This window comes from Capra hircus, chromosome 6 (genome assembly GCF_001704415.2).
Source record: "Capra hircus breed San Clemente chromosome 6, ASM170441v1, whole genome shotgun sequence".
Lineage (NCBI taxonomy): Eukaryota > Metazoa > Chordata > Mammalia > Artiodactyla > Bovidae > Capra > Capra hircus.
Window position 1 is genome coordinate 85,026,436 of NC_030813.1, and position 13,697 is coordinate 85,040,132.

At 37.4% G+C, this 13,697-nt stretch overlaps 1 protein-coding gene across 1 annotated transcript in view; it reads right to left on the reverse strand.

The window, feature by feature from the left end:
* The window catches only part of LOC108633246 (UDP-glucuronosyltransferase 2B4-like), a 22,383-nt gene continuing 12,057 nt past the window's right edge, over positions 3,372 to 13,697 (reverse strand). Inside the window, exons 4-6 of the mRNA XM_018049521.1 lie at positions 7,942 to 8,029; positions 6,861 to 7,080; positions 3,372 to 4,030 (exon numbers count right to left, since the gene is read on the reverse strand). Of these exons, the coding sequence (XP_017905010.1) occupies positions 3,751 to 4,030; positions 6,861 to 7,080; positions 7,942 to 8,029 (588 nt within the window). The 3' untranslated portion in view covers positions 3,372 to 3,750. The remainder of the gene's footprint in view (positions 4,031 to 6,860; positions 7,081 to 7,941; positions 8,030 to 13,697) is intronic.

Genomic DNA, 13,697 nt, shown 5'->3' on the forward strand with positions numbered 1-13,697 from the left:
ATTTGTGACCCCATGAACCGCAGCATGCCAGGCCTCCTTGTTCATCACCAACTCCCAGAGTCCACCCAAACCCATGTCTATTGAGTCGGTGATGCCATCCAACCATCACATCCTCTGTCATTCTCTTCTTCGCCTGCCCTCAATCTTTCCCAGCATCAGTCTTTTCCAACGAGTCAGCTCTTTGCATCAGGTGGCCAAAGAACTGGAGTTTCAGCTTCAACATCAATCCTTCCAGTGAACACCCAGCAGAGATGTCCATTAGGATGGACTGGTTGGATCTCCTTGCAGTCCAAGGGACTCTCAAGAGTCTTTTCCAACACCACAGTTCAAAAGCATCAATTCTTCTGCACTCAGCTTTCTTTATAGTGCAGTTCTCACATCCATACATGATCACAGGAAAAACCTTTTAGCCTTGACTACATGGATGTTTGTTGACAAAGACTCTGCTTTTGAATATGCTATCTAGGTTGGTCATAACTTTCCTTCCAAGGAGTAAGCGTCTTTTAATTTCATGTCTGCAGTCATCATCTGCAGTGATTTTGGAGCCCAGAAAAATAAAGTCAGCCATTGTTTCCACTGTTTCCTCATCCACTTGCCATAGAGTGATGGGACTGGATCCAGTGATCTTAGTTTTCTGAATGTTGAGCTTTAAGCCAAACTCTTCACTCTCCTCTTTCACTTTCATCAAGAGGCTCTTTAGTTCTTCACTTTCTGCCATAAGGGTGGTGTCCTCTACATATCTGAGGGTATTGATATTTCTCCTGGCAATCTTGATTCCAGCTTGTGCTTCATCGAGCCCAGCCTTTCTCATGATGTACTCTGCATATAAGTTAAATGAGCAAGGGGACAATATACAGGCTTGACATACTCCTTTTCCTATTGGGAACCAGTCTGCTGTTCCATGTCCAGTTGTAACTGTTGCTTCCTGACCTGCATATAGGTTTCTGAAGAGTCAGGTCAGGTGGTCTAGTATTCCCATCTCTTGAAGAATTTCCCATAGTTTATTGTGATCCACACAGTCAAAGGCTTTGGCATAGTCAATAAAGGAGAAATAGATGTTTTTCTGGAACTCTCTTGCTTTTCCTATGATCCAGTGGATGTTGGCAATTTGATCTCTGGTTCCTCTGTCTTGTCTAAAACTGCCTTGAACACCTGGAAATTATTGGAAATTCAGTGTATTCTAAAGATCGTTTCCTCTGTGGTCTACAAATTTACATATATTTACATAAAATGTGTTTAATTTTATTTCCAAAGATGAGTGTCATGCTTACGTTTTTTAGAATTTCTGGAACTTTTTATTTGTTTAGCAATGTGACATGAAGAGTATTTAACAATATTGCCCATAATTGAACTGTTTTCTTTCATGGCTATATAACTCATATCTATGTTGTAGATTAGTGTGTTCACAAATTGATTGCCATTTAAGTGCTAGTGGGAATATTCAGTATGTAATCATGAACATGTGCAAGTCTTTCTGCATGACATATAACTAGACAATGAGTTGCTATATAAAACAGCGTGTATAAATTTTATTTCAATGGTATTTCCATATTATACTCCCTCAAAATTAGTCCTCCCAGATTATTTGTTCTACAAATTATTTGCAGGAATATTACTTGTTGACAATTTAAATTTCCCAGATTTTCCATACCACCTTTTGTATGTCACTACCATTTCGCTTCTGTGAATTTCCTGTTTGTACCTTTCATTTATTTTCATGTTGGAGTGCCAGACTTTTCACTGGAGATTTTTAGCCTTTCTTATTGCACAGTGACTACCAACCCTTTGTCTATTACACGTGCTGCCGTGTAGATTCGAGGAAACTTTTGTAAGCCTATATGCTTGATTTAAAAACATTTTCTACTATGGAAACATATGGTCCTCCCTTCTTACTTTCTGTTAGTTTTAGTTTTCTTTAAATATGTGTCAGTTATCTAGGTGGGTTCTATGAGAAGTTCTTGGTAAATTTTCCTATAATTCCCCAAACATCAATGTTTCTTCTTTAAAATAAACTATGCCTAAGGCTGATGAATGTTTTTTAAATGTTGTGAATGGTGGTCCCCTTGACCTAAAAGACAAGACTCATTCCCTGACCTGGACATTTTGATAATAAACTGCTTTTCTGAGGTACAGTTTTCATCAGTACCTTCAGATTGTTTTCATTTGATTCACCAATTTTTTTACAAAATTTACGTGATTTTTGTCTTGTGCTCATTGTTTCTGCTTATTTCAGTCATAGTGGACCTAGGTTTAAAGAAAATAATGTCTATAATATTTTCTGTCATGATAAAGGATTGAATGTTTACATGTAAGTGTTATGGGAGGGACGACGCAATAGCTTCCTGAGGAAAGAGGCAAAAGAATGAGAAATGCTGATCTAAAGTGTGGTTATGATATAATATAATATGAAAGTGAAAGTTGCTCAGTCATATCCAGCTCTTTGGGACCCCATGGACTGTAGCCTGCCAGGCTCCTCTGTCCATGGAATTCTCTAGGTCAGTGTACTGGAGTGGGTAGCTATTCTCTTCCCCAGGGGATATTCCCAACCTGGTATCAAACCCAGGTCTCCCACGTTGCAGGCAGATTCTTTACTGTCTGAGCCACCAGGGAAGCCCAAGAATACTGGAGTGGGTAGCCTATCCCTTCCCCAGGGGAATCTTTCCAACCCAGGAATTGAACCGGGGTCTCCTGCATTGCAGGCAGTTTCTTTACCAGCTGAGCTACCAGGGAAGCTCATATTATAATATAATAGTAAATAATTCAGTCTGTGTTCAACAAACCCATTGAATTTCTCATCATATCTGCAAGTAGCTAAGTGGTGGTCTGTCCTGAATTGTAAAAATATACATAGATTTAGATATGTATATAGATATAGATAAGATCATAGATATATTCGGGTAGCTTTGGAGAGAATGAAAATTCAAAAGTCTCTTTAGAGTTCAGGTAATTATTTTCTTAACATACAGTTGAGAACTTATATCCATTAGCAAAAGCTGGTTATGGGAGTGAAAATAATAGATGAATAAAAGGTGGGTGACAAAAAGAGTATTAGGTCATGAAATTAAAGATTTTTGCAAATATCTCGGTTTTATAGATGGAAGCATGTAGCTACACTTCTAATTCCATGAACACTTCAAAGGCAAATGAGTTTAACTGGATGAAGGCAAGTGTCTTGCCATGGCTTTAGGTAAGAAGTGTTGTTGAGGCTGGATGCGCAGTAAAAATGAAGAACTATTAGTGGTCTCACTAATAAAATTAAAGGGTGAATCTTTCAAAAGAATTCCAATTATTGAACAATCTCTATAGCAAGGAAAAGCTATAAAATTCTATGCAACAATGAATATAAAATTCTGAATATCTACAAAGTAATATGGATACTATGAATAGACTTTTATTGTTCCTGTTTCTACACCCAACATGTGAAAAACAGTTAAATTCAACCACATCTTTTTAGTATACTTTTGCATTAAAATAATAAATTTCAATACATACCCACATCATTTTATGGAGGAGTTCTACTTATGAGGCAGAACTGCTAGAGCAGCAGTACCCAAACTTTTAGGCCCCAGGAACCAGTTTCGTGGAAGACCATTTTCCCATGGACTGGGATAGGAAGCAATGGTTTTGGGACGATTCAAGCACATTACATTTATTGCTCACTTTGTTTCTATTATTGCATCAGCTCCACCCCAGATCATCAGGCATTTGATCTCAGAGGTTGGGGACACCTGCGCTGAGTCTCAGATACAGCTAGTCTCTTTTCCCCTTCTTTCCTGTTTTAGCAAACTTCCAGCAACAAAATAGACAACATTTTGTGATGACAAATATGGCAGTTGCCACACAGGCCAGCAGGAACCCAATGACATCCAGAGAGTGGTATTGGAACCAGGTGAGGTCATGGAGAGCTGGCCGCAAGTGCTTGGCTCCTTTGTGGCGCATGACAAACTCGATCCAGAAGACTGCTCTGTCCAAGGGCTTCATAGGCTGATCATGTTGAATGGCTGATAATCTCATCACATTCTCTTTGTAGCTGAAGGAAAATCAAACCGTTATCATTTATGGAATGAGCTATAATAGATAAAAATGTGAAAATTCCTTGCAGATGGTAACAGAGTGCAACACAGAGTGGAAGAAAAACAGATAATTTTCTCCGAGGTGATTATTGAGATATTAGCTTATGGGCTAGGATTTCTTAAATGCACAGTTTTCAAGCTACAAAGAAAAGAAAGAAAATGGGAGAGAACAAGACTGTGTATTCTAAAGAATGGAACAAGCTCTCCCAAAGGGAAAGAAAAGAAAAGAAATTCATAATATGTCTGTCCAAAGTTTGAATTATCTCATAAAGAATTGTTAATAGACCTGGTAGATGTATTTCAAAATGTTATAATCTAGATATAGTAGGTAAATCAGGGATGAGGTTTGGATGTCCAGACAGGGCTGGTCTTACATTAGTGAAGTGGTGGTTGAGAGTGTGGAAGTAGATTGACTCAGTTTGATTCCTGACTCTTACTTTGTTGGCTGCTTTTTAATTTTTCTGTTCCTCTGATTTTTTTAAATTAATTTTACTAACATTTTAAAACATTTTTATTTTTTAAGCTTTTAATTTTACTTTGGAGGGCTCAATTATGATAGATTCTGTTTCTCGGTTTTTCATTGTTATATGAAATGGCAAGGAATAGTATCTTATCTAATTATTTTGAGAATATTGTATTGATTCTTAGAGGCATTCCTAGCATGCAGTAGACACTCAGTGAATGCTTACTAGTACTGTTGTTCTGGTTCTTGTATTGTTGTTCTGGTTCTTTGTCATCAGCCTTCTGGAGAAGGCTCAACATTTCACTCTCAGGCATTGCAGACACACTTGTTTCTATTGCTGAAATAATGGCAGACTAATAGACAAGAAGGAAGAATAAAGAGATATAGCTCATGAACTTTAAATCACAAAGTGCTATAACATGGCAGTGTAGTAATAACAATGGAAGTAACTTTTCTCCCTTTACTGTCAAAAACACAGGAGGAGCACTGGGTTTTTGCAAAGACTGCAGTAATCCTGGAAACATATTTTTAATACAAGAGGAATAGACTACAATAAAGAAGTTACTTAAAATGTGTAAAGTAACACTGTTTTACTAAATACAGCATGTAGCATATCATGAACATTCAGTATATTTTCATTTTTGACACCAACATTACATTATTAAAAATTAAAAAGACATACAAATATACTAGAGATATGTACATTTACATAAAAACAGCAAATGAAAGATTTGTTTCTTTCAAAAAAAGAAAAAAAGTGCTTTTTATGCTGCTCACTTATGACAATAGCTGTGCTAAAATTAAATAACACTGCTTATAAAACAGACAATTCATTTTGCTGCCATTACTGACACATTCTCAAAATGCTTTCTTCACAAAGTCATTATGACAAAAAAGGGGGAATATATACATCATATTTGTGATATTAATATAATTGTGTCATTGAAATTCATGTATATCCTGAAGTGATTTGGAAATTAAATATTTCTGTTTTCAGAAAATGTGGTTTTTAAATAGGGATATCCCAACGTAACTACCTATTCCAAATAAGACAAAAATGAGCACGAATAAAAGAACTCTGAATATACTTACATTTATAAGGTGTATCTACGTAGTTGTAATTGAGTAAATTAGAAAATTCTAGTTGTTTACCATTTATGAATGATGGGATCACAATATTATTACAGACTAGCAGATACAGAGAACAATCTATTGGATACCAGATTTGGGGGAGTAGAAACACACAAGTGGGGGAGTAGGAGGCAAAATTACTGGGAATAACATAAGCTCAAGGAGGTGTTATACAACACTGGAAATTTAACCACTATTTGGTAATTACCTTAAATGGAAAATAACCTGTAAAAATTGTGTAACATTTTTTTTAAAAAAAGAATATCCCAACATACGGGATTCCGTGGTGGCTCAGATATAAAGAATTGGCCAGCTATGCAGAGACCTGGTTTGATCCCTGGGTCAGCAAGATCCTCTGGAGAGGGGAGTGGCTACCTACTCCCATGTTCTTGCCTGGAAAATTCCATGGACTGAGGATTGGTGGGATACAGTCTATGGGGTCCCAAAGAGTCAAACACAACTGAGAAACCAACACTTTCACTTTTGCATATCAACATATTCTTCCCAAGTCAATTATGTTTAGATTTTATAATTCTTCCAAACAAGACAAAATGACCACAGTAAAAAACAAAACAAACAAACAAACAAAAAAAACAAAAAACAAAAAACACCAAGAATATACCCACATTTATAAATAGGATATACATATTTGAAACTGGGTGGTTAGAAAGTTATAGCTGTTTATCATTTATCAGAGATGGAGTCAAAATATTAGCATAGAAAACTTGGAAAATAGTAAATGTAATTGGAATTTGAAATGGATTATGTCATGGTGGTTTACTGAAAATAAACCATCTTTTAAGAGTTTAAAACATTTGAGAATTTCACATGCTGAAAGAAAGTAGAGTGGGCAGATGTGTATCCATATTGTTCATGGTTCCCTACAATAACTTTGTTCTCAATGCATCTTAATCCATTAGAATTTCAATGGTTCTTCTCATTCTAATGATTAAATTTTCAAAATTTCTCCACTATCTTTAAAACACTGAAAACCTTTTCCATAAAACCATGAAAAAACCTTAATGTGACATTCACAACCCGTTATTTGTGTGTTTTCAAAACATTGAGCAAATCTTACACCTCATTGTGCTTATGTGAAGACTCATGGCTGCCTCCCTCGCCTTCAGATGAGAACTTCTCTAGAAAGAGTGCCTAGTAAAGAAAAAAAAATATATATATATATATATACTCACGAAGGATTATTAATGACTTCCTTCAATGCGTTGAGCAAATCTCTTGTTGACATTGTTTCCAAGTCCAACCTGACAGCTGTTCCCTTGGATTTCATTCGAGCGATGTTATCAGCTTGATCAGCAAACAAAGGTGTGCCCACCATAGGGATCCCATGATAGATGGCCTCATAAACACCATTGCTTCCACCATGAGTTATAAAGGCTTTGGTTTTTGGATGGCCTAGGATTGAGTGAATTTCAGGAAGATTATTAATTATAACAGAATAAAATGAGAAATGGGTATTATAAGGCACTGGAAGAAGCAGTATCTTTTAGATAACATTATTATGTATATTGAAAGTGCTTTTAACTTGCTTTCAGAACTCAGAGAAGAAACAGCTATGTCTGCTGAAGGGGTAAATGAAGATTTTGTGAAAGAAGAGCTGAGTCACTTGAACATCACAAATGAATCCAGGATTGGCAGGTGAATAACTTGAAAGACCATTCTGGGTGAAAGAAACCACATGTGCAAAAAAAGAGGAGGGCATGCCAGAATTTATTCACCTAAAGATATAGTGAAGTCATTTAGTTTGATAGGAATGGTGTCAGGGGAAAAGAAGGATAATGGTAGTGGCACTGGAACCAGAGGAAGGAAAAGCTACATTTTATCATGAAGTGTGTTATTGCTTCACAAAAATGATTGTGCATTTTTTTTAATAGGAAATTGAGAGTCATTGGTAATGGCAGAAGAGTTCTTATTTTTAGTAGCATTTAACATACCTCTACAGAATGGAAATGATAAGTATAAGGAAAGAATTCAGAGACAGAACTACAATCCAGGAAATTATTGCAAAGTTCACTGTGAGAAGTAATTACAGCTGAAGTAAAGATTCTGGCTGTGAGGGATGTGACTATGTAGAATAAACTGACAACTGTTATATGTTCTCCTTTTTTTCTCATAGCAAAGAAAATTATAATAGAGTAGTAAAGTTTTCCTTTTCAGTGTTTTAATAATTGCTTTGTAAGTGTGTTTCCTGTTGAAGCACTCTCACTCTGTTCAGCTGTTACTCATGTTTTCATTATTTGTTGTGACAAGTCTCACCAAGAAGGTCATTCTGGGGAAGCCATTTATACAACCGGGTGTTGGGTCCTAAGTTATCTGGTTTTTTGCCATCATATCTCCATAGCACCTGTTAAAAGTAAAGGAAATACTTTATTTTATGAGTTGAACTTCAAAGTTATACTAATACTTTCTAAATTGAATAAGATACATATAATTACATGCCTTCCATATGACATGTAAGGAAATGAAGACATATGAAGTAATGGTAACTAGTAATACAAAGACATAAATAGGAATACCTATGTTTGATGTATTAATTATGTACACATGATGGCAGAGACAAGTGAGATTTTAATGACCAATTCAAATATTAAAAAAAAAAACTGCTTTGTTGTTGCTTTACAGTCACTAAGTTGTGTCTAACTCTTTGCACGCCATGGAGTGCAGCATGCTAGGCTTCCCTGTCCTTCACTATCTCTCAGAAGTTGCTCATATTCATATCCTTTGATTCGATGTTGATATCCAAGCAACACATCCTCTGTCACTCCCTTTCCCTCCTGCCCTTAATCTTTCTCAGCATCAAGGTCTTTTTCAATGAGTCATCTCTTTGCATCAGGTGGCCAAGGGTATTGGAGCTTCAGCTTCAGCATCAGTCCTTCCAATGAATATTCAAAGTTAATTAACTTAGGATTGACCAGTTTGATCCTGCTGTCCAGGGGACTCTCAAGAGTCTTCTGCAACACCACAATTCAAAAGCATCATTGTCTTGGCACTCAGCCTTCTTTATGGTCCAACTCTCACATCCATACATGACTACTGAAAAACCATAGCTTTGACTATATGGACTTTTGCAGGCAAGTGCTGTCTTTGCTTTTTAATGCACTGTCTAGACTTGTCATAGCTTTTCTTTCATGGATAGGTGGTTTTATTTCTAATACAATAAGTCAGAGGCAGATTACACATAAGCTGCATATTCATTTGCTTTCTTTATATGCTAGTGCTCATTTTAAAATTCAATATTCACTGATTTATTTTTGATTGCTATAAAAGCATCTACTTATATCAAGTAGTTAAAATGGGAAATTATTTTATTAGAATTTTACACATTTTGATTACAAAGAAGAAGATATGCAGTCAATCACCTAAGATAAATATTTTGGCTTATTTATAATTTATTAATCCCCTTCATAGATCACAGCCTTGTCATGGTAAAGTGGCTTGTGTAACTCAATAAAGCTATGAGCCATGCTCTGCACGGCTACCCAAGGGCAGATGGGTCATAGCGGAGTGTTCTGACAAACTGTGGTCCACTGGAGGAGGGAATGGAATGGACAACTACTCCAGTATTTTTGCCATAAGAACCACATGAACGATATGGAAAGACAAAATATATGACACTGGAAGATGAGTTCTCCAGGTCAGAAGGTGTCCAATATGCTGTTGAGGAAGAGTGGAGGGCAATTACTAATAGTTCCAGAAAGAATGAAGTGACTGGGCCAATGAAGAAATGATGCTTAGTTGTGGATGTGTCTGGTGGTGAAAGTCTGATGATGTAAATAACATAGGATCCTGGAATGTGAGGCCAATGAAATCAAAGTAGTTGGACATGGTCAAGCAGGATATGGCAAGAGTAAATATCAACATCTTAGGAATCCATGAACTAAAATATTCAAGTTCAATGAATTTAATTCAGATGACCATTATATCTACAACTGTGGTTAATAATCCCTTAGAAGAAATGGAGTAGCCTCACAGTTAACAAAAAGGTCTGAAATGCAGTGCTTGGGTGCAATCTCAAAAACCACAGAATGATCTTGGTTCATTTCCAAGGTAAACCATTCAACATCACAGCAATCCAAGTCTGTGCCCCAAATACTAATGCTGAAGAAGCTGAAGTCGATTGATTTCAGCAAGACCTACAAGACCTTCTAGAATTAACAGTAAAAAAAAAAAAAAAAAAAAAAAAAATGAAGAAGTCTTTTCATCATGGGGATAGGAATGTAAAAGTAAGAAGTCAAGAGATACCTAGGATAAGAGGCAAGTTTGGCCTTGTAGTACTAAAAGAAGCAGACAAAAGCTAACAGACTTTAGTTCAGAGAACACACTGGTCATAGTAAACATCTTTTTCCAACAACTGATGACTCTACAGATGGACATCACCAGATGGTCAATACTGAGATCAGATTAATTATATTCTTTACAGCCAAAGATAGACGCTCTATACAGTCAGCAAAACAAGACCTGGAGTTGACTGTGGTTCAGATCATGAGCACCTGAGCGCAAAATTCAGATTTGAATTGAAGAAAGACTTAAATTGAAAGCGGGGAAAACTGCTAAGCCATTCAGGTATGACAGAAATCAAATTACACAGTGGAGGTGACGATTAGATTCAAGGGATTATATCTGATATACAGAGTGCCTGAAGAACTGTGGATAGAGGCGTGTAACATTGTACAGGAGGCATCGATTAAAACATCCCAAAGAAAAGGAAATGCCAGAAGGCAAAATGGTTATCTGAGGAGGCTTTATAAATAGTTGAGAAAAGAAAGGGAGTGAAAGCCAAGGGGGAAAGGAAAAGAAAGATATATTCAACTGAATGCAGAATTCCAGAGGATAGATAGGAGAGATAAGAAGGACTTCAATGAACAATGCAAAGAAATAGAGAAATCAATGGGATGTGAAAGACTAGAGATCTCTTCAAGTAAATTGGAGATCCCAAGGGATCATTTCATGCAAAGATGGGCACAATAAAGGACAGAAATGGTATGGACCTAACAGAAGCAGAAGATATTAAGAAGAGGTGGCAAGAATACACAGAAGAACTATACAAAAGAGGTCTTAGTAATCTGGATAACCATGATGGTGTGGTCACTCATCTAGTGCCACACATCTTGGAGTGTGATGAAAATGGGACCTTAGGAAGTATTACTGTGAAGAAAGCTAGTGGAATTTCAGCTGAAATATTTCAAATCCTAAAAGATGATACTGTTAAAGTGCTGCACTCAATATGCCAGCAAATTTGGAAAACATAACAGTGGCCAAGCTGAAAGTCAGCACACCAAGGAGCATGCAAAATTTCAACTACGTAAATTATGTTCGTTCCATCTAGCAAGGTATACCAAACAATCATTTATCTCGCCTGACAAGGATAGACAAAGGGTAATGCCACTGAAGAATGTTCAAAGTACTGGGAATAAAACTGTCTTATGTATTCAGTTAGAACCAGACATGAAACAACAGACTGGTTCAAATGGGGAAAGGATACACAAAAGCTGTATATTGTCACTCTGCTTACTTAACTTACATATGCACAGTGCATCATGTAAACTACTGGGCTGAGTGACTCACAAGCTGGAATCAAGCTTGCTGGGAGAAATATCAATAACCTCAGATATGTAGATGACACCACCCATATGGCAGAAAGTGAAGAGGAACTAAAAAGCCTCTTGATGGAAGTGAAAGAGGAGAGTGAAAAAGTTGGCTTAAGCTCAACATTCAGAAAACGAAGATCATGGCATCTGGTCCCATCACTTCATGGGAAATAGATGTGGAAACAGTTAAACAGTGTCAGACTTTATTTTTTTGAGCTCCAAAATCACTGCAGATGGTGCTGCAGGCCATGAAATTAAAAGACACTTATTCCTTGAAGGAAAGTTTATGAACCAACCTAGATAGCATATTCAAAAGCAGAGACATTGACTTTGCCAACAAAGGTCATCTAGTCAAGGCTATGGTTTTTCCAGTAGTCATGTATGGATGCTGAGAGTTGGACTGTGAAGAAGGCTGAGCACCGAAGAATTGATGCTTTTGAAGCTGTGGTGTTGGCAGAAGACTCTTGAGAGTCCCTTGGACTAGCATGGAGATTCAACCAGTCCATTCTGAAGGAGATCAGCCCTGGATGTTCATTGGAAGGATGATGCTAAAGCTGAAACTCCAGTACTTGGCCACCTCATGAGAAGTAGTTGACTCATTGGTAAAGACTCTGATGCTGGGAGGGATAGGGGGCAGGAGGAGAAGGGGACGACAGAGGATGAGATGGTTGGATGATATCACCACTCGATGGACATGAGGTTTAGTGAACTCTGGGAGTTTGTTGACGGACAGGGAGGCCTGGCAGTGCTGCAATTCATGGGGTTGCAAAAGAGGTCAGACACGACTGAGTGACTGAACTGAACTGAAAGAGACTCTTGATGTGGGTGAAAGAGGAAAGTGAAAAAGCTGTCTTAAAACTCAACATTCAAAACAATACAGTTCATGACATCTTGGTCCAATCACTTCATGGCAAATATATGGGGAAAAATGTGGAAGCTGTGACATATTTTATGTTCTTGGGCTCCAAAAGCATTGTGGATGGTGACTGTAGCCATGAAATGAAAAGACACTTGCTTCTTGAAAGAAAAGCTATGACAAATCTAGACAGAATATTAAAAGCAGAGACATCATTCTACCAAAAGAGGTCCATATAATCAAAGCTATATTTTTTTCCAGTAATCATGTATGGATATGAGAGTTGGACAGTAAAGAAGGTTAGGTAAGGTAAGATAAGGTGAAGTCACTCAGTCATGTCCTACTCTTTGCGGCCCCACAGACTATAGTCTACCAGACTCCTGTATCCATGGGATTTTCCAGGCAAGAGTACTGGAGTGGGTTGCCATTTCCTTCTCCAGAGGATCTTCCCGACTCAGGGATCGAACCCAGGTCTGCATTGTAGGCATACGCTTTACCATCTGAGCCACCCTAGAAGTCCTTAAAGAAGGTTAGGCACTGAAGAGTTAATGGTTTTGAATTGTGGTGCTGGAGAAGATTCTTGAGAATCCCTTGGACTGCAAGGACATCAAACCAGTCAATCCTAAAGGAAACCAATCTTGAATATTCATTGGAAGTACTGATGCGGAAGCTCCAATACTCTGGCCACCTGGTAACTGTTTGGAAAGAACTTGATCTGGGAAAGGTTGAAGGCAAAAGGAGAAGGGCTGGCAGAGGATGACATGGTTAGATAGCATCACTAAATCAATGGACATGAATCGTGACAAACCCTGGGTAATAGTGAAGGACAGGGGAGCCCAGCATGCTGTAGTCCATGGGATTGCAGTGATTCAGACGTCTTAATGACTAAGCAACAACAGCAGAATTTTTTAATAATGTTAATTAGTGCTGCCGAAGAAGTATGTTCTCTTAACTTACAAATTTTTAAGCCCTACTTCCAAAAACAATGAAAAGTGGAATTGTTTGACTGGAATCAATATTGCATGACTACATTTATTGTTAAAATTTAACCCCCGAGAGCATCTGTATGTGTGTTGTGTCCTCAGAAGTCCTTCAAAGAAAAGGAACAAGTGACAAAGTGATAGGAAATGTCTAAAATCATATCTTTACAGAGTTTCACAGACTTATTAAATAGTTGTCCATGATTAAGTTATTGTATCTACCTTTTGTGGAATTTGAGCAAAGGCTGATGCAATCACCTCGGCTCTGTCTTCTGACATGTTACTGACCATTGACCCCAAAGAAAACACCACAATTCCATTTTCGCCAGAGCTCTGCACAAACTCTTCCATTTCCTGTGAAAAAAAGAATTTGCCCCATCACAAAACAGCAGCAACATAGCATACATTATTGAAGGGATTGCTACAAGCAAAAAGAGAGAAAATCAGAAATTGTCTCGAGATTAGAGTAGAGATTTCTTACAAAAATATTGTGGTAAGATACACATGGCATAAATTTACTTTCTTAATTGTTCCTAAGTGTATAGTATAGTAGTGTTAAGTATACTCACATTGTGCAACCAATCTCCA